The 26,581-nt window shown below is 22.9% G+C and overlaps 7 protein-coding genes across 7 annotated transcripts; 2 read left to right on the forward strand and 5 right to left on the reverse strand. All coding sequences in view use genetic code 6, as the record gives it.

Moving 5' to 3' along the window:
• Positions 1–44: 44 nt before the first annotated feature.
• On the forward strand, positions 45–806 carry TTHERM_00616650 (phospholipase carboxylesterase family protein; the record flags this gene model as incomplete). The annotated part of the gene is made up of 2 exons (XM_001024735.2): positions 45–363; positions 418–806. 2 exons carry the CDS (start codon positions 45–47, stop codon positions 804–806), a joined length of 708 nt encoding a protein of 235 aa, XP_001024735.2.
• A 128-nt stretch (positions 807–934) lies between these two features.
• TTHERM_00616660 (histone deacetylase family protein) lies at positions 935–8,228 on the reverse strand (the record flags this gene model as incomplete). The annotated part of the gene is made up of 17 exons (XM_001024736.2): positions 935–1,014; positions 1,070–1,368; positions 1,431–1,796; positions 1,858–1,972; positions 2,023–2,419; positions 2,469–2,756; positions 2,815–3,224; positions 3,285–3,679; positions 3,732–3,796; positions 3,853–4,644; positions 4,733–4,903; positions 4,956–5,267; positions 5,321–6,267; positions 6,508–6,927; positions 7,010–7,732; positions 7,823–8,095; positions 8,162–8,228. The coding sequence occupies 17 exons, from the start codon at positions 8,226–8,228 to the stop codon at positions 935–937; spliced, it is 6,120 nt and encodes a 2,039-aa protein (XP_001024736.2).
• Positions 8,229–10,604: 2,376 nt separating this feature from the next.
• TTHERM_00616680 (hypothetical protein) lies at positions 10,605–10,982 on the reverse strand (the record flags this gene model as incomplete). The annotated part of the gene is made up of 1 exon (XM_001024738.4): positions 10,605–10,982. The coding sequence occupies one exon, from the start codon at positions 10,980–10,982 to the stop codon at positions 10,605–10,607; it is 378 nt and encodes a 125-aa protein (XP_001024738.4).
• Positions 10,983–12,559: 1,577 nt separating this feature from the next.
• Positions 12,560–12,919, reverse strand: TTHERM_00616690 (hypothetical protein; the record flags this gene model as incomplete). Its single annotated transcript, XM_001024739.1, has 1 exon — positions 12,560–12,919. The coding sequence occupies one exon, from the start codon at positions 12,917–12,919 to the stop codon at positions 12,560–12,562; it is 360 nt and encodes a 119-aa protein (XP_001024739.1).
• A 1,019-nt stretch (positions 12,920–13,938) lies between these two features.
• On the reverse strand, positions 13,939–14,421 carry TTHERM_00616700 (hypothetical protein; the record flags this gene model as incomplete). The annotated part of the gene is made up of 1 exon (XM_001024740.3): positions 13,939–14,421. One exon carries the CDS (start codon positions 14,419–14,421, stop codon positions 13,939–13,941), a length of 483 nt encoding a protein of 160 aa, XP_001024740.2.
• A 1,674-nt stretch (positions 14,422–16,095) lies between these two features.
• On the reverse strand, positions 16,096–16,556 carry TTHERM_00616710 (hypothetical protein; the record flags this gene model as incomplete). Its single annotated transcript, XM_001024741.1, has 2 exons — positions 16,096–16,247; positions 16,352–16,556. 2 exons carry the CDS (start codon positions 16,554–16,556, stop codon positions 16,096–16,098), a joined length of 357 nt encoding a protein of 118 aa, XP_001024741.1.
• Positions 16,557–17,741: 1,185 nt separating this feature from the next.
• Positions 17,742–26,298, forward strand: TTHERM_00616720 (hypothetical protein; the record flags this gene model as incomplete). The annotated part of the gene is made up of 15 exons (XM_001024742.2): positions 17,742–18,593; positions 18,668–19,260; positions 19,326–19,467; positions 19,519–19,886; positions 19,944–20,090; positions 20,164–20,576; positions 20,628–20,995; positions 21,053–21,721; positions 21,782–22,168; positions 22,489–22,779; positions 22,834–23,104; positions 23,160–23,462; positions 23,517–23,898; positions 24,169–25,072; positions 25,123–26,298. 15 exons carry the CDS (start codon positions 17,742–17,744, stop codon positions 26,296–26,298), a joined length of 7,266 nt encoding a protein of 2,421 aa, XP_001024742.2.
• Between the last annotated feature and the right edge of the window lie 283 nt (positions 26,299–26,581).

Below are 26,581 nucleotides of genomic sequence, written 5' to 3' on the forward strand. Positions count from 1 at the left end.
CTTAAAAAAATAAGTAAACTTAATAAATCAGAAATCAGATCTTAATGGATAACAGTTTCTAAGATTACAAAATTTCAATAAATGAAAAGGGTGAAGTAGTAATTCTACCTTTTGACGGAAAATATGATTATGTTCTGGTTTTTATTCATGGACTTAACTGTTTCCCCGTTTCGTTTTTAAAAACTTTCTTATCAGAACCTCTTAAGAGTGCCACAAAAAATTTCAAAATTGTTATTCCTATTGCTCCTGTGAGAAAAGTTACTTCTAGAAATATTGAGGCTATATCTTGGTTTGATATAAAGACATACGAAAGAAGCTTTGAAAGACCTTTCGATGAAGCATTTTCAAGCTAGGAAGTTCAAGGTAAGAAGAGTAAAAATATTTATCCAAAGTTTAATTTTTTTTTAATATAAATAGAAAGCTTCTAGTAATTAAAGCTAGTTATTGAATAAGAGGCAAAGCTTTTAAATGGAGATTATAAGAAAATATTCATATCTGGTTTTAGCTAGGGATGCGGTATGAGTATTTACACAGCTTATGGTCTTGAACATGATGTTGGCGGTGTTGTAGGACTTGCTGGATATTTTTTTGAAATAACAAAGTATGATAAGCAGAGAAACATTCCCACTTTGATTCTTCATGGGCAAAAAGATAATTTGAGAATTTGGGAAGAAGTGAAAAAATCTTATGAAAAGTTTTAAGGTTCTGATAAAGTAATTTTGGTATAAGAAATGGCTCACGAAGTTGAGAGCTTAGAGGCTAGAAAGCTGTTTGCAGAATTTTTAATCAAATAAACAAAATTATGACACAATGATTTATATTTTTTGGCGAATATATTAATTAATACTATGTAGAATATATCTTGTTTAAAAAAATGTATGTATTTTCTCTAAATATGCATAAGTTAGAATTCAAGAATTTTTATTTTTTTACTTCAAACTATCACATAAAAGGTAAATAAAATTATGATACAAGAAAATTCCAATATTTTGCCTGAGGATTGTATACTTACAACTTATTTTTTAAAATAATGATAAGAAAGTTTTTGTTTTATAAAAAAAATTTTTACCTGTTTATTGTACATCCGTTGTGTAAGAAAGTTAATACATTGATTTTTAATCTTGTAAATCTGGGAAACCTGGTTAATCAGATCCAACAACTACAAAAACATTATACTTTGTGCTTGGTTTCAAGGATGTTATGACAAAAGAACTTGTGCTTGAAGCACCAATGTAAGTTGAATTTGAAGGCATCTATTAATTTAAGCTATTTAAGCCTCTATAAACCTAAATTGGAGTTGGGATAGTAGTATCTGTTGACTATATAATTACACAATACACATAAACAGGATTTGAACCAGATTAAAAGCTTAAAATATTGAAAAATTATTTAAATCTTTTTAAGTTTAGTTATGGTGAAATTTATTTTACTTAACACTGATAGAAGTAGTTTATTTAGTGCCAATTGTTGGAGCTGCAGCTAGTGTTGGAGTAGTTTTTGGATATTCTTAAAAAGTAATTGTCCATGTAGGATCATAATTAGCAAGTGTAGTAATGAGCTGTTGCTTTTTTGAGCCATTTAGTAAAGCAATCATATCAACTGGAGCAGGGAAGTTACTACTAGTGTAGTCAGAGACAAGGTACATTGTCTCTAAGATGGTTTATAAATTTCTATTTTATTGTTGTGCATTTGAATTTATATTTGTTATTAATTTATTTTAATCTAATAAAATTTCTTTATTTTAATGTTCATTTTCTAATAAAGCACGACGATTTCCAGTTATTGAAGATAAGATTCTATTTTTTTTAGTTAAAATTGTATTATAAATAATATAATAATTAATGTAGTAATAATTACTGATTTGATGAGACTGAAAGTATGAATGCTAGTGTATTTCTTGCAACCTAGAGCTACACTTAATTCATGCTTGCTTAATTAAACCTTAGAACGAATTATGCAGTTCTATATTTAGCTTATTTATTGATTAAATTATGTAAAACTAAGTTAATTTAAAAAACTTACGTAATGTAGAAAACTTCAATTATTATATAGAGCTAAAGTACTATCCTCTATCTTATGCTATTGCATAAAATACATAATCGTTTCCAGCTATCAAATTAGTGTAAGAAACAAGAGCTATTTAAGTATTTATATCTGTTTATGAGTTTCCGTATATAGATTAGGTTGTAAGTAGTGATGGAGGACCTCCATTTACTAGCTCTAGTTTAGTAGGCTAGGCAGTTCCAGCTAAAGCAATCATGTAATATACTATGGAAATTTCAGAAACAAGGATAGATATATTTGCTACTGTTTATGAAAGAGTTGCTGGGTCTACTAAAATAGATTTTATTGTTGGTAATTAGTAGTCTCTTTGTACAACTGTGAAATCTAAAAAGTTTGTTTACAGTTGATAGACATTCTGTTTTAAGTTTAAAAATTAATCTTAATAAAAAAATAAAAATAATTACCTTATTTGTTCCAGATAAAGTTAAAATAATAGTTCCTCTATCTGCATAGTTTTCGTCGTTTATTTGTTTAGAGTAAACATAAAATTAACCAGATGTAACTCCTTATGGGAAGACGAGTGAACTTTAAGAGAGATAAACGCCTTCATAAAAACTCGAAAACGCTAAATATATGGTAATATCAGAATCAGGAGGATTTTTTATAGAAATTGTAGTCAGCAGAGAATTTCCCATATAAGGAATTGGATTAAGTGGGCTTATACTGATTAAGTTCTTGCCTACAGCTGTAACCTTTTTTTTAAAAAAAAATCATTCACTTTATAACATTTAAATATAGCGAAATGCTTACTATAACTGTAGTGTCCTGAATAGGAGTGTAATATGGTACTGATAGATCACCAATAATTTACCACTAAATAGTGTAAGTACCAATATCTAAATTTTGAGGAACTGATATTCTAAAATTTGTTGATAGTGCCCCTCTATTCAGTGATATTGTGCTTGGCAATAAATTGAGTGATCCCTTTGAAATAGCCTAAATTGTTAAATTTAGAGCACATGGGTAGCTTAAGCTTATTGGTATATAGTCACTTACTGTTCCACCATCGATAGTTATTGGATTTCCATTATTAACACTAATCAAGGGACCACTATAGACAAACGAAGATGAAGTTGGGTCTAAATTCGAATACGTTCTTTCCAATATTTTCATATTGAAACCATCATACACAAATATTTAGATATTGCTGATAGATGTTTCTTTTAAAAAATTTTATTATTTTAATAGAATAATTAAAAACGTTAAGAAATTTATATTACATAAGGTTGGATTTTTTATTGTCTACAAGGTGAGCTAAATATTTCCATTATAACTATTCTAATTTCCTAAAACACTAACCTAGTTATTTGTAACACTGCACTATAAACCGTTAATTGCATAACTGCTAGTACTGGAACCACAATTTAAATAGTTTTAGTTTGGTATGTTATATTAACTTGGGAACTATATTATCAATGATCCTTTATTAGTTTAACTTGGAATAGATTTGAAAGTTTAGAGATTAAAAGCATAACTTGCTAACTATCTGCTATATGTGTTTGAAATGGTTAAATTGTATAGTATTGACCATCCAGGAGAAGGCAACATTTCAAGAACTATGGCTGTAGAATTGGAATCTATAAATTTTTAAGAGTTGCTAAGAGCAGTTGCAATTCTAATTGTATTATGATTAATTATTAGGTTTCATAAAAACAAAAATTATTTACGTAAAGAATCCAGTGTTTGAGTTAACAACTTAATTTGGATTAACTATGTTAGAAATAGATAGTACCTAAGTTTAAATAAGTAATTTAAAAGTGAAAAAGTTTGAAACAATTATTTTATTACTATTGGATTGTTGCTAGAAGGTATATAACTCACTATTCCTGTGATTGTTACAATTCGATTGCTGACTGAACAACTGATTTGCGTGTTTAATCCTAAACTTGAGCAATATACATTATTTCCTAAATTTCTGTCATAAACAGATGGAAATTAGATATAAATTACATTAGCTGAGCTTAAACTAGAAGTAGTTATAAATGAAAAAGTGTAAGTTGAAATTTCAGCTTAATTTCTTGGTTAAAAGACTACGCTCTATACATTTATTGGGTTACCCTAAGGCTGCAAATCAATGTATCTGTTAGTTATAGTACTTGAATCAGTCAGATTTATTATTGTCCCATCATAAATAGTAGTGATTTAAAATGGCTAGGTTGTATCAGCATTAGGATTGAGAATATTTTCAATTACCAAATTTATGATACCAGGCTAATAATTGCTAATTGTAGTTATCACAAATGTAGTTCCTTTTAACTAACAGCTTTAAAAACCTTATAAACCCGAAGTAACTATGCAGCTAGGATTTTATGGAAGTTAAACATATTAAGAAGAAGGAAATTATATCTAAATTTATGTTCCTATAGCCAGAGAGTTTGAAAATTAAAAGCTGAAATAGTAATTAGCATACAAATTTACATTTGTTGGATAACTACTTATCGATATGAATTTTACATAGCTTGGGGTAAATGTGCCAGTCACAGTGAATGCACCAAATTGAGGTGAAACATTTATAAAATATCCATTTATGGACGTTTAAATAACCCAATTACCTGTGTTGGTACCTTCAGATTTAGGATTCTTTTTGATAAAATGTTTTTTTTTATTTTTGCATATACAAAGCTAAACTAAAAAATTTATTTTTGTGTTTGAGAAACTTAATTGTTACCTTTATACCACTTATCGCAATATCAATCAATGTGTTAGCACTTACTGCTGCAAAGTTACTAATGCTAATAACATTTTAATTGAATGAAACTGTAATTTAACTTGAGCTTGATGTTCCAATCAGAGTCTATGAGGATGCTTGAGGCAAAGGATTGCTGTTTTAAATGTTATACTAGATATTTATAATAAAGTTAATTAGTTAAGATAATAAATATATATCTTACTATTGAAGGGAAAATTATCTAGATAATAGCTCCTGCTGGAATAGCATCCTGAGGAGTAAACGTAAAAGAGTAGACTACTCCTACATAATTGGCACCTTGCTAAGATGGTGTTAAAGAATATGTGGCGAAGGACCTTACTTAGGCAACAGGGAAATTATTATCTTAGTAAATACCATATTCAGTGTTATCAAAGCTAAATTTATACCATACTAATGGATTCAATGAAGGATTACTGTAAGAAGGATAAATTAAATTGTTTAACACTAATGTAGGAAATTAACCATTCTACCATGATGTGCTTTGCTTAGGTATCTTTTAATTATATAGGATTTATTGAAAATTTGTTTTTATTTTAAAATTATTACCTAAATAATAGCTTAATCTAAAGTTGGAAAGTAGTAACAATCTGAATTTACAGTAGTGCTAGGTTAACAAGAATTTACAGCACCTTATCTTATAAAACCATTAGCATAGGTAGGTAAAATGACATAAAGCAAACTTCCTATTCTTGAAGAAAGAGTTGTAGGATAAATAAGAGAGAAAGGTTAACCTATTTATATAGATGAAGTAGGACTAGCATATGTGCTAGATTAAACATTTATTGAATTAGTATTCTAAGGTATATTATATAATTTAGACCCGGTTGAGTAGAGATAGTATTTAAAATTATTAACTATCTTTCCTATAGACAACATATAATTAAATTAGTTCTAATTTGCTGTCATTTATATGTTTGGTATAAAAATTGAAGCTAATTTTCCTGAATTAGTTTAAGAAAACCCACTTATATAAATTCCTGGTTGAATTCCATTAATCCTTATACGGCAAGCAAATTAATTTGAAACAGGTTAGAGATCAGATTCAGTGGCTACTGCACAAGGTATTGACTAAAAATCAGATGTCCCAGTCATTCCAAAATTAATATCAAATGTGCTGGTTGTTACAGTATATTCAATAAAACTATTATCTGTAGTACCTAGCAAAGTAACTGGTAAAGTAAGCCTTATATTTAATATAGTTAGCGCGTTAAATGATGAATAACTTCCAAGCATCATCGTTGAATCTTAAACTGTAATAGGCTAAGGTGATAATTAAATATATTCTGAATAACTTTCAATTAAAGTAACTCCATCTGATTGTAAAAAAACAAGATCAACTAAGGCTGTATAGCTCTAAGCTGGTTTTTTAATTTTGTTGATAATTTGAAGTGAGTATTATTATCCTGGTAATCTAGCTAAGTTGTTTACAATTTTTATTATATTTCCAACTAATGAACATCCTAATGAATTAGCTCCATTAAATTAACAATCACCTTATAAATTAAAATTAAAAGTTCAAATCTAATATTAAAATGATTCAATTGATTTTTAAATAAATTTTAAAAATAATCTTATTCTCTTTTAATTTTTGTAAAAATAATTTTTAATTTTCATCTTGTGTTATTATGAAATAAAATTAAAATGATTTGTTCTTAAAATAAAGATAAATGACTTTCTTAAATTTTTAAATTAGATCTATTATTTTAGTTATTTTTTTTAAATAAATATTATACTTGATGCAGATACACTAATCTAAAAATCAGAAGGGAATAGAATTTATATTAAAGCATTTTATGGTAGAGCTTATGTTGGTAAAACAGTAAATGTAAATGTATCAAGTGTCCCATCTGCAACATTAGAGACTAGTCCTACTCCAAAAGGATCTGGAGAAGAAATGTTTAAAACTGTGACATACCCAACATTTCCTTAATATATCAACTACGTGCCTAAATAAATACCCACGCTAAACTATGCTGTAGCACCCTAAACATCTGGGTTTCTTAACCTAACTAAAACTTAAATGAGTGTAGTTCCACTTACAGACTAAAAATTAGAAATTTATATTTAATTAGAGCCGATATACTAAACATTTATTATTTGATTATTTGCATTTTGTAAACCTGAAACAACATAAGCTAAATCATAGCCAGAATCTTTATTTTAAACCAATAAAATAAATTTAATTAGCTTCTATAACATGCAAAAATTTAATTATATTTTCTAATAATGAATTACTTTGTAAAATAGTGAATGTGGAGGGAATAGTAATAGTAATAAAATATCCTGCTGAAAGAGCTGTTTATGGATCAAAAGATATTAAATAATCCATTCTTTTTTATTTACTAATTACTGCGTTTGGAATTTTAGTTGTAATAGTTGTTGATATCAATGGAGAAGGTGCTATATACACTCCACTAACATCATTTCTCCAAGAATAAATGTAAGTAGTTTTTGCTCTAAACAAAGCAATAATAAAGTATCCAGTAGTTTAAGAATATGGAGGATTCTATAATGTCATTTAAATACCTATATCTGCATTTGCTGATACAGGACTATTGAAGCCTGACACTTAAATCTAACTGGAGCTTAGTCTAGTACATACAAACGAGGCATCAACCAAATAACCATTTATATTATAAGGTTAACAAGCGATATTTGTATTTGCCGGATTGTAAGGAAAACCTGCTGAAGTATCTAAGGTAATTAATACATAGGCATCTTATGGAAAATATATACTAGTTTTAAACTCAAAACTATAGAGCGAAGTAGCCCCTGCTGCATTATTTGCAACAGTTACTTTTGTAAATGGAAATTTTAAAACTTTATCTCCTATCCCTATGCTTGCGAAGGCTAAATTTTCATCGTAGACCATTTATCCTATGAGAGAACGAACAATAAAATTTCCACTCCCACCTTTTTATGATGGATTAGCAACTCCAGTTATTTTAACACTAATCTCTTTAAAAATATTGGATAAATTATATTTTTTTACTAACTAAATATATCATTTTATGATAATTACAAATCAATTTAATAAACATAAATTACGATTAGAAGTAGGGTTATTTGGATCGTATTTAGCTACTGATTAGGGGATTGTAAAGCTAACTGTTCTTGAAGAAAGAGTGCAAGTAGGAATACAAGCAGTGCTTGTAAGATAAGAAATACCTAATTCATCTTCATATGAATTTGGAAAAACCACCTAAACTACATTTCCTATTGGCAGCCCACTTTAAAAACTCATGACAAATATGTAATCTGATACCTAATCCTTGTTAGAAATTGTTGTTAGTATGGGATTCTATGCTGGAATAACAGTACCTTTTTAATTATTGATTTAATAAAGAATCTTTAACAATTTTTAAGAAAAAAAATTAAAGATTCTACCTCCATTAGCTTTAGAAGCAAAAATGCATAAAACGATAAAGATGCTCAGTAGTGTAATCAATCCCATTTATCTATGATATGTACCTCAAAATGGCTACTGAGAGTAAAGTTTTTAAATTAGATTTATATATCTTAAAGTTCAACTATTATCTAAATAAATTAGGATTCGAATTTGTTCACTTTAATCCTATTGATAAGTGTTATGAATAGTGATGTAAGTGTATTAAAAATCTCTAAATTATTGATTATTAACTAAGATCTACAAAAAAAATAAAGCGAATCAGAAATTAATAATGTTTCAAATAAAACATAATAAGATTTCTTTGTTCAATTCAGGCTAAAAGTGAATCTAAAGTCTCCATTACATTAATCAATAATAAAAGTCTTTTAAAAATATAATATAATTTCTTCCTTTTTTAAAAAAAAATCTTTTATTTTAAAATAAAAAAAATATTGAAGCAATTAAAATTCTTTTTTTATTAAAAAAATAATAATAAAAATATTAAATATAAAATTAAAATATTTACTTATTTTACTAATATGAAATATTTTCAGTTGTTTTATGTTAAATGACTAGACTTCATAAAATTTCAGATTAATATCATTTTTTAAAATCCTTAGAATAAATTAATCACTTTAAAAAAATGTATTAACAAAAGAGTTCATTAATAATAAAATATATTAATAATTTATATAAAAATATGATCTTTTATATTTCAATTTTAATTTCTAAAAAAAGGTATAAATAATTTAATTGTGTTAAAAAATCAAAAAGAAAATGTATTATTGCTACTATAATTTAAAAAATTGGAAAAGGCATTCTAAAAATGAATTTCATATAATTTCAAAATTTAGTTATTATTCACTTCGAATGACTATTTTTATAAATTTTTAACATTTAAAATATCTTCTAATTATTCAATTTTTTCGTTTGTCTACATACAATAAAAAGTTAGATTTTAACCAGTATTCAGTTATTTCCTAAATTATTATAAAATAATATAAAAAATTTCTAATAGAGTAATTTAAAAACTCATAACCACAAATGATTAAAAATACAAAATTGAATAAAAAAAATAAATAACTTTATTAAAATAATTCCTATTTTAAAAAAATATCCATTTTTGATAAATTATTTGTTCTAAATGACTTAAATAATTAACTATATTTGAAAAAATATACTTTTATATCTTCTAATAGTATATCCTAGTTTGCTTTATCAAATATCAGTTAAGTAAATGTATTTTTTTAGAAGGTAAAAGTATAACATTATTAAGAATTTCAAAAAATTATATTTATTAAATAAAGCATAAAATTGCTTTTATATAGTAACTTAGAACTCTTTTTTAAAATCATTATTCATTAATTTATCTTTTCTTCAAATAAATTTGATTTTATTGCTTATTCAAAGATATAAGTCAAATTTAAAATAATAACATTGACACTAAAAGTCAATCTATCTATTTCAATTATTTTTTATATTTTTAATTTATTAATTTAACTAATTTATAAAATTTCCCACTTTAGCTATTAAGCTCTATATCCACTGAAATTTTTATTAAGGTGTCTTTATCTGTTTATCTACCTATCTATTAATTGAAACGAGGTAAGATTTTTTTTAAAAAAAATGAGTATATTTTGTAAGTAAAAAATTTATATTTAGAATAAAGTGTTTATAAATAATCTCTACTTAGTCAAAACTATTCAGTTTAATTTGAAATAATATTTAAGATCTGTACCTAAAGTTTGAATCAAGTTATATGAATGTTTTATGATGAAGTATTTTAATTTACAAATTTATATTTTAGAGAGATAACTTTTCATTTTTATATTCAAAAGGCGCATTATAATTAATTGCTCTACTGAAAATATGTAAATAACTTAATGCTTTTCAAAATATAATTTAATTTTCTTTTAGAAAAATGCTCAAAAAAACATTTTTAGGTAATACACATAATTAAAAAATACTATTATAGCTATTTTATAAGGTTTAAAGATTATATAACACTTTTTGATATTGTTTCAAATTATTCAAAAGAATATTAACTTTAATAGACTAACTAAAATAATTTGATTTGCTAGCAAATTAATTGCATTTTTATATATTAATTCATGTAATTAAATTGCCAATATTTATTTGTGGTTAATTTTATCAGAATTAAGCAAGGAATTATATTAGATAGGTATAATAAAAAGAAGCAGATTATATAAAGAATAGAAGAAAGGATTGAATATAAAAATGTTAGAAGTAGGTATTCAATTGAATTAAGGAAAAAGTATAACGTTTTTAAATATAAATTTTCATCAAATTTGTTACATTTTATATAAATTAGTATATTTTTTTAAAATTTAATTATAATTTTATTATAGAGAATAAGATTTTAGTTTGTTAGTGCTAAATTATTATAAAGAAAAGTTGTTAATAAAGTTATTTTATTGTTTTTCAATGAGCAGATGTTGATTTTGTAGGTTACTAAGAAGAAAAACGTCTTTATTAGATGTTATCATTACCATCGCATAAAATGTATTCTGAGCAAATAGATAGATCGTCATTTTATATTGATTTTCTTAATCTTGATAGTTTTTACTTTCTATCTTCGAAATTTTATTTATAGCAAAGGAGTAGTTAATATAATTAAAGTTGATCTTTAGAAGAGTTATTGATTATATATTGAAGGTCATATTCTAAAGATTAGTATGATGGCATTTCCAATTCGCATACTTGATAGAGGCAATTTCTAAGTACGTTCATTTCGTTTTTAACATTAAAAAAAGAGTTACTGAGCTTTTTACTTTTCATTTAGGAATTATAGCAACCCATGATTAGATTAATTAGCAAATTACTAGGGTCTTTTGAATTATTAAAAGAATGCTTTGTTTTTGAGTGATATTTTGTTTTTTACTAAGGTTATTTTTGTTTTAATTAATTGTTATTAATTTATTATACGGAATCTTTTAAACAATAATTAGCTATAATAAATTAACACAACTTGAGTAAATCTATTAAAATCTATATCATTCTAGTTCCTATAATTACATTCATTTGGATGAAATTTTGGTAATTACACTGATTTAGTGCTTCTTTTGTATTCTTACTTATCTATGATTTTCATTCTTTTAGTTGTTTTGATATGTACTTTCATATATAAAATAATTCTCTTAAATAAAACCTTTTTTTTCTTAATATTTATAGCTATATAAAGTATGCATGTTTAGTAAATCACTCAGTAAACTACTTGAAATAAAAATAGAATCTAAGTATGAAATAAAATAAATTTATAGCATTCATATTTATTTGATAACTGTCTATTTTATTTTAGATCTTTCACTTGTTTTAAACAATTAAATATTTAAAATTCTTTCTAAATTAAATTCACCATGCAACTAAGTAATTTGGGAGAATAAATGACAAATAACTATTTCATTAAGCCTGCTAGAAGTATGTATTTGATTTTTAGGCTAAGTATATATTTATTTGCAGTTTTAAGTTATTAATTTTTGCAGTAAATAATTAGCTAGTGATTCGCCTAATTAAAATTACTCATTTAGAAGAAATAGATAATTATTTTAATTAATTTTTTTGATAACTAATTCAGACAATATGATAATTTACACAAATTAATATACTAAAATGATAGCAAAATATGATTTTAAAGAAAAAGTATTCTTTATTCAATGCTCGATTACTCTAAGTAAATGAAAAAACTTTCATTTTGCAATCATTCTAATGAGTGAATAAAGTTTATTATTGTAATAAAAGAAAATCTTAAATTAATTAACCATTTCCAAATTTATTTATTTTTCTCTTTAAATTAATTTAAAGTAAGCCCAATTCTAATTGTGAATTGATAAAAAGAAGCAACTTAAAATTGCTAGCCACAAAAAATAACTTTTTAAAACTCTATGCGTATTTTGTAATAAAAAATCCCTTAAAAAAACAAATTAACATGATATTGAAATTGAAAATATGCTATACAAACATAAAATAGATAAGATATTACGTAGAATATAGAAGTTTAATTAATTAAATTAAGTAACTATTATATAAATGAGCTTCTTATATTACAACATGTTAATAATTGTTAACTTGAATAAGTAAAATTGGTTATATAAAGTTTTTTGATTGATTAAATTAAATTAACGATATGATTATAATTTATTTGTCCATTATTTATATGTAATAAGTAAGGGTTTCCTTTCTATTTAGACAATATTTTGTCTAAAGGAGCATATAAAATTAGCTTAATTTGTGAATTTTAAAGTAAAAGTATTTAGTTTTTTTATTTTTATAGGAGGAGTAATTGAAGTATTTCTATTATAATATTATATATCTTTCTTGTTTTTATTAAAAATGTTGTTTTAAGATTTATTAGATCATCTATCAAATGATCAATATCTTCACTTAATTTATAGTTATTAGATATTTGCCTACACACCAAATGGTAATTGAAGATCATGCATGCTTTCTTGAGTGCTTTATTCTTATATGGGTAATTTGTTTGTTATAGCAATTATCTATTTTTTCCTTATTAAGATATTCCTTTCGTATAAATTAAGAAGTTCTTATAAGTCTTTTTCTCTAAAATAGCTATTCTAGAGAATAAAGTCGACTTCTTATTCTAAAGGTAATTGTTGATAAGGTTTTTAGACTCCTGTAACATCATAAAGACAATCTCTTAGTATATCCATCTCTTTTTAAATCTTTTTTATTTTTTTCTGAGCTTTTATTAAGTTTTTACTCAAAGATGAGTTACCCATTTTTAGATATATTTTTTTAATTTGCTTGTTTGGAATCAATATTTTTTATGTTCAGCTAATTTTTTTTGTTTTTTTGTATTATTAAATTTTTTTATTCTTATTAAATTATAGATCAGCCTAGAGCCAATAGTTACAAGTGCCTTTTATTAGCAAAGGACTCATGCTTTGAAGTTACATATAAATATACAAATTAATTAATTATCCAAAAATCTTCTTTTAGTTGTGGTATTATGCATTATAATCAAAAAGTTAATTTAAATAAATTAACAATTAATTGCTTAAAGAGAAAACAAGCATTTTTACTTGTAATTTAAAAAATAAACTAGAGAATAATATTAATTTTTCAAAAATTATTATCAAAAGATTGAAATGTCTCTCCACGTTTGAATACTTTTTTTTCTAAAAAAAATAGCTTAATAAGTAAATAAACTAACCTCGCTTTTGTTCCTCTAGTATTTTTAAATAATTTCTAATTTTATCTTCGAAATCAAAGTTAAATAATGCCATTTTTATCTTGCCTTTTTAATGAAAATATTGAGACATCATTTAATTAAAGTATATTTTAACAAATGATACATTAATTAAGATATTGTCTATTTAGTTAAATACTACTAAAACAATAATTAATATCCCATTTAATTATTAGAATAAATATTGCAAAATATGTGATTGATTGTAATAATTGCGATGTAAAAAAAAATTAACCTTGTCATTATTTTTAATTAAAATAGAGTTTATTAAAAGTTAATATACAAAAGTATAAAGCAATAAATTAAGTTAATGATTAAATAATTATTTACTAGTTCATATTTTATTCTATGCATTATAATATAAAAATTTATTATTTTACTTATATTGATTTTGATTAGTATGTTTATTTTTGATTTTGATTGAAAATGGAAGTCATCTGTGTGTGTGTGTGTGTGTGTGGGTGAGTTTGTTATTATGTTTGTATTTTTAATGTGTACAAATAAATAGTTGAAATAAAAGTATTATCAAAGAGGATTTATAATAGCTTTTCAGTAGAGTTCGGAAGGAATTTCTAAGCTATCAAAATCGTCTTCGTCTTAGTTAACTAAAGGCTCACTTTTAATTTCAAAATATTTTTCTATGGCCAATGCGTATTTTACTATCATTGGGCTACAAATATTATGTTATCTTATTTAATTCATTCTTTTATTAAATAAATTTTTTTGTTCTAAAATTTTATCATAATAAATTCTTAATTTTTCCTTTAGGCATATGGAAAAAGATTAATTCATCCTTGAGGTTATAATGTTAAATTATTTTTCAATAGTCATCATATCTTTGTTGATAGTAGATTAAGTTACAATTATACCTTTAAATCCAATTAGATTATACATTTATTATCTATTAAAATCTATTTAGTAATGGATTTCATTTAGGCTTTATTCTAAATATCTTATGGTGTCCTAGGGACTTTAAAGAGAGGAAAAGCTTGAAACAGAACCAGCGGAGTTAAAGCTTTAAAAATTACTCATAGTAAATTAAATTAAATTATAAATTTATTTTATTATTCTTATTTATGTTAGTCTTTAGTTTTATGTATTATATTTATTTTTTTTTTAATTTTATTATAAGGGAAAAGCTTTTCCTGATCAATCAATTATTTATTAAGTTAGAAGTAAAGGAAATTTCATTGTTTTTAATTTATTTCTTACTTTATATTACTTACAAATTTTCTTTTTTTTATCTGTCTGTTATAATCTATTTCTCACTTATTTCTTAGCTCAAATTTCATTTAAAATTTTTGAAATTTCTGTCTATTTTATTTAATTTTTCTTCTTCATTAGATATCAAAATAAATTATTCTCTCTTTTACTCCAAAATAAATTCAATCACCCTTTTTATTATTAATTAATTTAATATCTTATGTAAAAATGTGCTATAAAATGACAAGCGAAGATTGAGGAGATTTTAAAAGTAGTATTTGCAAAAAATAATTAAAATCAACATCAAAGAAGTTTGGTATAAAAATAAAAATATAAATTTAAAGGTAGTACAAAATGTAAGTTTATACTTTAACTTAATCACCTTTCGATGTAATTTTTAATGTAGACCTATAATATTCATTAAGATTTATACAATTTAATCGAATATATTATTTCAATCGCTTATGATCATCAAAATAATTAATTTGAATTATTATCAGAATTTATTTCTTGGTTATTCGATTTTGAAATATTTACAAAGTAATTAAAATAGAATACAAGAATAAAAATAGCTATGACTATTCAATTTAAAATTTACTATCATATAGCTTTAATTTAAATAAAGTAAGCTATTTATAATTTAATCATTTTTAATTCTTTAATATTTAGCTAATTACTATTCTTACCTTACTTCTGCTAAGTTTTACACTAAATATTTATAATTACCTTAAATATATGTTTATTTTTTTTAAAGTGAAATTATTTATTAAGTTAAAAACTAATAGCTTTTATTTAATTCTAATATTATGAAATTTAAATAATTTTCTATTTCATTATTTGACTATAAAAATCTATTTTTGAACAACTTCTAATTAAAGGTACTATATCATAACGCAATTTAACTTAGTAATCCTTGCTTATTTTTAAATTTATTGAAACTCAGAATTATCTCCTCTTACGATGAATGTTACACTTACAGATAATTCATTTTAATTTAAAAAGTAATGGTTTCAAAAATCATATTAAATGAAATATTATTGCTCATAAAAACAAATTGTAAAAATCCAAAGATAGAAAATAAAATTGCTCTATTAGAATTCAACGATAAAATATAAGAAAGAAAATAATAATATATTTTTAATTATATAGTTTGCACCCTTTAAATTAAATATAAATAAAATAAAATACTAACGTTAGTATGTAATTCTTACAATATGAGAGTATTACTTTTTTATTATTTTTCAGTGTTAAGAATAATTAGATAAGAAAATTTTTATTATATATATTATTATTCTATTATTATTATTATTTTTTTTTTAATTAAAGATATCTTCCTATTATATTTTATATACAGATCATTAGATTTTTTATATATTTTGTAGACTTATGATATTAAAATCTAAGTGTTCTTTGAAAGTAGATGAGCTAAATTATTTTTTCTTTAAAATGTTATATTATTTAAGCATAAATTGTAAGATCATTCTAATATTTAGATTTAAAGCTTCAAGCTCCATATTCTGTCATTCTAACCTCAATTTCATAATGGTTTTCAGTTAGATCTTAATCCTACAAAGATTTTAGCTCATCTAATTTTTTTCTCTCATTTGGTGATTTTACTAATGAAAACTCAAGTTATCTGCCAAACAAATCTAAATCTTTTATAAAATATCATTTAAATTAATTGCAAATTATCTTTTTAAATACTGAAATCATTTTTAAACTAATATAACTAAATGAAGTATATCTTTTTAATATTTACCTAAGACTTTTGCGAAAGTATATCTCAATTCTATCAAACAAAATTTACGAGGGAATTCAAACTATACGAACTTTTAAACTTCTGCGAAATTAAACTTAACTGAAATTTTTTCATTTGCTTATGCATTAGCTCCTTGTGCTCTTGGTCCATTAGGAGCTGACTATCTATTACTTTATTATGCTTCTACCTAGGAATTGTTATTCATTTTATAAAATCAATAATAAATATATAAGCCTTTAATTTTATTATTTATCTATATTAAGTAATAAAAATTAGCTAATTCATAATATATATTTGTATAGACAAAGAGAATTAATAAAAATTAATAATTTAGAGGCAAAAAAAAAATAATTTAATTAATTTGCATTATTACAAACAAAACAGTCGAAAGAAAATAGTTAATAGTTAAAATTATCAGTAAACAATCAAATTTTTTATAAAAATATTTATAGTATTAGTATAAAGAAATGAAGTCCAATTTAAATGATAATAATATATATTATTATTTTTTAAATCTTTAATTCAATTACTTTTTAATAACTTTATAAAAAATGATAGATGGAGAGATGTGATATTAATGTTTAATTAATATCAACACTAGTCCTTTCTTTTCATTTTGAATAATTATAATTAAACATGAAAAATCACTTAATTACAGACTATCATATAATTTACAAAATATTCACTAAACATTGTATAAAGCTATTTACAAACTGCATTAATTTATTTTATTTTTATAAGATTAATTCATAGTTACAACAAAAATGTGTTCCAATATTTTTTAATTTCTTTTACAAAAATCATTTCAAAATTTAATGGTAATACCAAATTTATAAGTTCCTCAGATGCATAAAAAAAGTTGATACTACTAATAAAATTCTTAATTAACAAAGAAAATTTTTTGGTTCAAAATTTCTAAAATTGTTTATCCAATTTCTTATGTATAAAACAAATATCAAAAAATTATTAATAAAGTTGTTGAATTGAAAAAATGATTAACCTCCTTGATTTCTTATTTAAAATTTTAAAAATGCAAATATGAATTTAAATTATGTTATGGGAGGTGTTATCATTTTTTTTCGACTCTGTATTTAATTAAACTTTACATTTAATATTTAATCTCAAAAATTTAAATAAATATATATCTTATTAAATTCATTTTTTAGTTTAATTTATTGAAAATAAAGCAACATATAAAGTATTTTATTCATTATTTTAATCCAATTTATTTGAATATAAAATATGTTAGCTTCTTTGATTGAAATTCAAAAGCATTTGTTATTGATAATATATAGTTTTTTTAATATAAATACTTGATTATTATTTAGATTTACTCTTGTAGAACTTTTGTAAAAATCGTCTAATTTTTAATTTAAATAAAAAGAAAAATATGTCAAAAAAAACTAAGGTAAATAATTTGAAAAAGAAAATCACAATTTAAAAAAATAAAAATGAGGATTTAGTTGAAGAACAAATTAAGTTAATATCAGAATGGGATGAAGATGAAAACAGTTAAATATAAAATAATGGTAGTAATTATGAAGTAAATAAATAATAATAATAAAATTAAAATATAAAATAAGCTTCAATCCATTAAAATATTATCTACAAAACTGATAACTAATAAAAAAATGTATTAAATATTGACTAAAAATAAAATTAGGATTAAGAATTTGTATCTTAATTAAATAGTATAAATGATGTATCTTAAAAGTTATTAACAAATTTGCCATATAACGCAAAAAATATGACAAGAGATAAATTCGATCCTAAAAGCTCTTAAAATTAAAAGCTGTTAAAGCTAAATACAAACGATTAAAATAATTTATTTTCTGCGTAAAATATTAAATCAACAAGAGTTATATAAGATGAAAAGTCAAATTAAAGAAGAAAATCTTTGAAAGGAACTGCTGATTAAAAAAAAACTACAACTAAAAATGAAGATGGTGATTAAGATGATTTTGAGTAGAATTTTGAAAATTTTTTTGGTAAGTTAGAAAAAAAGACAGGAGCTTAAGGAGTCTAGAAAAATAAATAACCACTTAAACTTGGATAATTTAAATTTAAATAAAAACCCATTAAGTAATCCTCGATAGAAATTTTACAAGAAGAATATTATACAAATTTATTTAAATTGGTCTACTAAGATTATAATCCTCCTTCAATAACAAAAAATAATTAAACTAATAACTAGAATAACAGTGCTGATTTATTTGATAAAATTTAGTAGTCAGAAAAAAATGTAAATAATTTATTTAATTGTTTTATGAATATTTTTTAAATTGAAGATTTTATTTAAAATAATAAATTTGATAGTTTCTTCAGTAGGAATTAGAATAGTTGGCAATATAAATGGGATTTAGTCCAAAAGAAGTTGAATAGGATTATGAGTTATTTTAAAAAATGGTTTTGACGTAAATTGATGATGAAATTGAAAAAGAAACAGATCCATTAAATAATGTTGTTTACTTTAATAACTAAATTTTAAAAATAGAAAATAAGCACCCTTTTTTTAATAGATACATGACTATAATTGAAGATTTGCAAAAACAATATATTACAAATAAAAATATAAATGAAGAAGAATAAGAAGGATATTTTAGTAAAAAAAAAGTTGCAACTCAAGTACAGTTTAAATAGCAATCATAATAATAATAGCTTACTTCTTAAAACTCAGCTTAGTTAAGTCGTTTATCAAGTAAAAGTAGTGTTGTTACAAGAGACAACCTTTCTTCTGTTTCATATGTCACCAAGGGATTAAGAAGAAAAAGAACTTAATAGTCTTCACAGGCTTCTGTCAATAGCATAAGATCAACTAAATCTAATGTAATAGTTAAAAAACCAAATAAAAAACATCTTTACAATCATCCTGAAGTGTTCACAATTGTAGATAATAATTGTTAAATGACGTAATTAAAAATTATATTTGACAAGAAAAATTTTTTGATTTAAAAACATTCATTTTTCTGCTTAGGTAAACAAAGTTAAACGAAGTTCTTGGCTAATTAGAAGAGATTAAAGAAGATTTCGGCGATAATTTAAAGATTAACAATTTTGAATATGCGACTCCAAAATAAATTATCAATTTATTAAATAAAGCTTAAACATATTATGAAGTAAATATTTATTTTATTTGAATTGAGAAATTATGAAATTTTGATGTAAAGGATTATTACGGGTTTAATCTAGAATAGCTTCAGTATTTAATTCAAAACTAAATTTCTTACTGGAAGTTAGATCCTTAGGATGTTGCTTAAGAGATTGTAAATCTATAGATTTATGATTTTGAGGATATATATTGGATAGCTAGAGTTAAACTTAGCATAGAATTACCACCAGACTGGATTAAAATCTACCATAATTAACTCATTTATAAAAATATTATCAGTAACTTAGCTATGACTATTCATCCTTGTCATTCTTATATTAGAGCACTTATTAAAAATGAATATGATAAATTAAAGGAAGGAAAAAATTAAAATAAAAATAATAATTTAATCTTATTATACAAAGACTAATAAGGTGGTACACAAATGTAAATCTTATTAAAATTCAATTTCAATTAAAATTTAAAGCTTTTTATTAATCTTAGAGTCTTCTAATTTAGCAAATCTCATTTCATGATTTTTAAAAATCACCTAAATGAAGAATATAGCATAGATATAAACTTAATTGTAGCTGACATTTTAAACAATACTAGTGAAAAAGTTAAAGATTTAATGTAACATAAAATTAGCTAGTAAAATAATTATTACTTTATTTAAATAGCTCTTTTATACAAAAAAAACTATTATTTAATTTTATAAAAATAGAAATGATAAAAAAGATAATAATTACAAGTCTGTAAAAGAATTAATAATGGAAACTGAAAATATAGAAAATCAAATTTTAAAAGTAAAAAATAAAAATGAAGAAGATGATATATTAAATAACTAAGAAGAGCATGGATAACTCAGTTTAGATTAATTAGAAAAGGAAGAAGAAATAAAATAAGATACAGACTTTGGATACTATGATAACTAGAATTAATAAGCAATATAAGAAAATTAAAAACAAAAGATATTAAAAAAAAATAAAAAAAGGAAGCAAATTTATTAAGAAAATTTGCTAGATGATCATCTTTTAATAATCTGCTAGGAGGTAGATATTCAATTACCTTAGGAAGTTCATTTATTAGCATTAGTATCAGAATACCTACTTTATATCGAAAAAGACCCTAAAAAAAGTATTTTTTGATTATTATTTTTAATATTATATTTTTAAAAAATTAAAATAGCAAATTGGAGATTCAGAGTTAATTAAGAAACAGGTTTTCATTATTGGATCAATAAAGAAAAAAATGAAACAGTCAAATAATTTCCTTACAAATAAGAATTAGAAGAGATATTAGACTATTATTAGAAAACATTAGATCAAGAATCTCAAAGATTCAAACTAAAAAAGGGAGTGTTAAAACACATTCTTTAATACATTGTTAAATCTGAGGAAGAGAACGAAATTACTATTTTTTCTCAGCTTTAAAAAGAAGCCCAAAATTTTGTGCTTCATTTTATTTCACATTACAAAAAATTTGAAAATATTTATGAATATGATCCTATCTTAAATCACCCTTAAATTACTTATCGTCACTTTTTATTAGAATAGGTAAAAATAAAATTATTAAACCAAGATTTTCAACTTTTTTATTTTTTAATTTAACAGGAAGGAATTGAATTTTATTCCTTAAATAACATTAATAAGTATTTAATTGGTGATAAAATAATTTTACAAGATGATTTGAAGTAGTAGCTACTATTTTGGTGGCCTTACTAGCTTTAACTTAAAAAATACCTTGATAAAGATGTAGCTTAAAAGGTTAAGAATACAAATGAATTACTTTAAGATGAACAATTTTTATCTAATGCATTTGATAAAGATGAGTTTGAAGAGGTTCTTGAGCTATCTATTCATCTAGAGGCTTCATCGGAAGAAGAAGATGAAGCAGAAGAAGAATATGAAAGTTATGAAGATGATGATGACGAAGAAGAAGAAGTTGAAGGAGAAGAAGAGGTTAATGGTCAGTCGAGTCACTCTTAATCTGTTTCTAGTGAAGGGAGTGCTAAAAACTAATCTGATTTATCTGATTCATCCTCTTCCAGCTCTCTTGATTCAGATGATAAATAATTAAAAAATTCAAAAGAGCTTGATGAAAAGAGTAATAAAAGTTAAAAAGGAAGTGCTCCTTAAAGTCCTACTTTATCAAATTCTGTAAGCAGATAAAGTAGTTTGCTAAAACATGGTCTTTTTTAAATGTTACAAGAAAGATAAAGAAGCAGATCCTTATTAGGTAGCAGAAAAAATAGTATTGATTAAAAATAAATTAATTCTAAAGTAAAAATTGTTTAATTTTTATATTAAATTAAATGTATTAAATTATTTTAAAATACTAAGTTTAATTAATCTTCTAATGGAGGAAAACCTGGTATACTCAAGGTGCTATAAATGTTAAAGGAGAATAAAAGTGTTTCAACAAATATTTCAGAAGAAAGCAAAGAGCAGACTGATGCATCATAAAATACTGAACAAAATAGTGCAGAACCATAAAAACCATTATCAGTGCTTTCCAGATTTAAAAGAGCAGCAATTAATGCTGCCTAGTAAAATTTACATATAAAGAATTAAACTTCATAATTGAATAGCATTTAAGAGAACGAAAATAATATTTAAGAAGATTAAAATGAAAAAAATTAATAAAACTAATTAGGTAATCAAGTTTAATAATAAGAATAAATTTAAGGTGCTCAAATTAATGAAGACTAACTAAATGCTTAACAACAAGTAATATTGTCAAATCACAATAAAAATTTAGCTCATTCTAATATAAAAAAAAACATATTTATAGCAGTAAAAAATATATTTGATTTACCAAATATACTTTTTATTTTAATTAAAAAAGAAGAGTTAAACAATAAAATATATGCTAAAAAAAATAATCAATTAGTTATCAAAGTTATTGGTTTATTTTTTTTTAATTTTTCTCATTTTAATGAAATAAAAATAATAAATATGTTTTTTTTGAAGTAAATTTTATTTAAAGTTTTTATACATTTTAACAACAATAAAAAATTTTTAATATATTAATTATAATAAATATTTAGCATGGTTAAGAGACTGATAATAAATAAAACAAAAAACATTAGAAAGATAGAAAAAAATAAGAAGAAAAAAATAAAAATAAAGTTGATGATGATCAAATTATGGGTATTGCTCAATTAGCTGGTGAAATTTTTGAAAAGGTGCATAAAAAAACTAAAAAAAGAAGGAAAAAAGTGGTTGAAAAAAAGCCAGAAAAACTTGCCTTAAATCAAATTTTCAAAAAATACAATGGCAATATCAGAAAAAATAGAATTAAAGAAAAGTTCGAATAAGAAAGGCAAAAAGTTTTATTAGTAAAAAATCTAAAAATTTTTATAAAGATCTTATTAATTATTCTATATTAAAAGGAACTTAAGCTTTTAAGATAAGAGCAAAATAAGAATATTGAAAAAAAGAAAATGCCCAAGAAAAAAAAGAAAATAAATCTCTAAAATAGCAGTGATGAAGAGGAGGAAGACTTTCTTAATGAGTCTGCTTTTTTAAGTTAAGCTTCCACTTAAAGAGATTACTTTAGATCATCTTAAACCTGGTTTGAAGATTAAAATTCAACAATCCCAAATAATGAGCAGAAAGATGGGAAGAAAGCTAAAAAACCTACATATGAACAAAAGATTAAATGTAAATTATATTGCAACTAATTACTGAAAATAAATTTAATTTAAAAAATATAAAGAACAAGTTGTTCAGAAAACTCAAATTGATTTAAAGAAAAAGAAAGAAGCAATTAAAAAATTTAATTATCAAGATTTTTTTATGAGAGAAATAAATGAAAATTATTTCTACAAGCAGGATTTAAAGAAAATGAGAGCTGATATAAGAGAATAGAGAAGATGCAAAATCAAAGAGCTTTTTGATATGATGTAAAAAGAATATATGGAGCTAAAATAAGAGCAAGCTTAAATCAAAGTAATTGAGTAATTCCAATTTATTAATGAGCAAAATCAAAAACCAGATTCATTTTTATCCCAATTCGAAAGTAAAAGTTTAATCATATAAAATTCATAAAATTAAATAAATTTTTAATCAATAGAATATTACTTGTAAAAGAAAGAAATGTTCAAAGGAATTTCTGATAAACTTGATTCTTTGTTGTTAATTACTTCGAACCCTAATGACAGAATTTCACTCCCTAAGAAAGCTATTCCAGAAAATTAAGAAAACAACAGATAAAATATAATCCATAATTTTCATAAAGACAGTGTTGTTAAAGTTTACAAAATCAATAATACTATTCCTTAATTTAAAGTAGACAGATTTCGCTCTGCATCACCAATCTCTAAAAACAACTAATAAAATAAAAAATATCAAAATATATTTGAGTAAGAAATATAAGTTGAATAAGTGAATCAATGTTTAAAACCAAAATTATAACCATTACAATCTCGCCCATCAACTTCTTCTTAATCAACAAGGTAAATAGTATAAAATGAAAAAATTTTTAAAGATTTTAAAAACTAAATTAATTATAAGACCTAACGATAAACAATGAGTATTAAAATAAATTAAAATTGTATATTATTATAAATATTTTTAAAGTAATATTAATAATTTTTTTTATTAATTACCCATTTTTTTTTATTTAATATGATTTTTAAATTAATCTTATTTATTTGCAAATGAAATAAACCCAACTATTAAATATTAATTATTTATCTTTTTAAAAAATATATTATTTTTATTAGACCATGCACAGCAAGGAGCACAAGTGCGAAATCTAGTAAAAGAAAAGTTATTGACGCGTCTTTAAAAATACCAAACCAAAACAAAATTTAGGAAATAAAAGTAAAAAACTAAAATTTTATCAAAGTTCAAAATATAATTGATGCAAATCTTGATAATGAAAACATAAATAAATAACAATAAGAAGAATTTAAGTTGCAAGAATAAGTATTAAAAGGTTGTGATAAAATAGAGAATTAAAGAAGCTAATCTCCTTCCTCTAAACAAATTAAACCTTCATCTCCTAATAATTAAAATCAACAATAGATTTCTTGTATTTATTAACCAAAAAAATTAGATTTTTCTATTTCCAGAGATTTGATGAGTAGGATAAGAGTGAATAGACTTTTAGAGAATCTTTGTGATTAAAAATCAGATTATATAAAAGTAGAATAAAAAGATGGAAATAAATTTAGAAATTACTTTAAGTTAATATCTCTTGATCAGTTATTTGATTTAAAATATTCTTTATTAGAAGAAAAGCTTAATCAGTTGATTTTTGAGTTTATTATGAAAACTTGTAAAGGGATTTAACCTCAATAAAAACTTGCTTTTGAAGAGTCTTCTGAGCTTAAAATTAGATTTTATTTTATGTTTTAAGATCTTTTTCATAGAATAAAACTATTTTTATATTCTCTTTCTTCTATTTAATGCTATAAAGATTATTTTTATGCTTTTTTGAATAGAAAAACATAACTGCTTTACAAAATAATTAATGTAAAATTTGGTATTGAGATTTAAAATAAAATTAATGATAAAATTTAATTGATATTTCCTAAGCTTTTAGAGGAATAAGAGCTATATTTAGATTAATTTTAAAATGGTTTTGATTATGTAGATTCCCCTTTTACCCATAATCCTTTCAAAGTAAATTACTTTTATATTTAATTTTATATTAATAAATATTTTATATATAGATAAATTTCAACATAATTGAATAAGACTTCTTCATTGATTAAATCAAAGATTATGTTTAAAATAAATATGAATCTGAAATTAGGAAAATAGAGAACTATAAAAGACATTTATGGAGATAAGAAAAACTTTAATAGATTATTTAAAGAAGAAAATTAAATAAATAATTGGATGATGAGTTAAAAATATTGGAAAGAGAGAATGAATCAGAAAGCGACGATGAGCAAGAAGATGAAATAAAAAGATTAGAAAAACTTACACCAGAGCAGCTGCATTTACAATTTATGTTAGAAAAATACAATGAAAATTAAATTCCTTATTAAAGATAAAAAGATAAATCAAAGAATATTTAAGAAAATCCTTAAATAGTAGTGAAATTCTTACCAAGGATTATAGAAAATTAAGAAAAAGTTTATTATTTAAAATAAAATCATAGGATGTTTAGAATTTTGCTAACTGAAATAGGTTAAATTCATAAAGTTAATAAAAATAATATCTTAAAGTATGAAGTTTTTAACAGTAGTCTTTTAACTCCAGATCATGTATTCAGAATGGCTAAAAAGCTAAAATTTGACAAAAATTTTTCTCTCTACTGGATTTCTTATCTATATTGCATTTTTATTATAAGATATTCTCAAGATTTGATTTAATAATAATTTAAAAATAATGAAGCTTTAGGCAAAAATGATTCTTCTAATTATTTAAGCGATTAGAAAAATACCTAATAAAATAATTAAGGAAATGACTTTCTAGAAAAATTCATTGAATCAGAGAATGATTATGATATTTATTTTGAGGTATTAGCTGAATTTTAAGCTATAAAAAGTGATCTTCTACAGGAATTCTTAGTTCCTAAACAAAAGTTAGAGTATTTAGAGGTTATTAACTGGTTTTAGTTTATTGATGAGACAATACCTTTTTAGGTAGTTGAAGAAAAAATAGATTTAGTTCAACTGTACAAATAGCCAATTAAACTCAAGCCAAAAGAAGAAATATTCTTTTTGAATGAAGTCAGGCACAATCCAAAAGTATTTTATTTTAATACTTTTACCTAAACTAAAAGAGCAGATATGCCATAAAACATTATAGACTTGAAAAGTAAATACTTAAACTCAGAAAAAGTATTACTATCTGATATAATTTATTAAATATCTGAATTAATTATGGCAAAGCATTGATTATGTTTATATAATTATAAAATTAATTTCCAAACAAAATTTAAAAAATTAAAAAATTTTGAAGAGTTTTATGTTTATTATTTGATTTGTATTACAAAAATTTCATCACTAATTATTTCTTATAAATTATTTTTTTTCAATACTTTAAAATAATTTTATGTTTCTTGACTAACCTGTTTAAAAGAAAAATTATAAAATATATCTGAATTGATAAAGAATTCTTTGTTTTTATTTTAGTTGATAATTACTTTTTTAATAGGGGGTGTGGGGTTGGGGTTGGGGT

This window comes from Tetrahymena thermophila (genome assembly GCF_000189635.1).
Source record: "Tetrahymena thermophila SB210 genomic scaffold scf_8254378, whole genome shotgun sequence".
NCBI lineage: Eukaryota > Ciliophora > Oligohymenophorea > Hymenostomatida > Tetrahymenidae > Tetrahymena > Tetrahymena thermophila.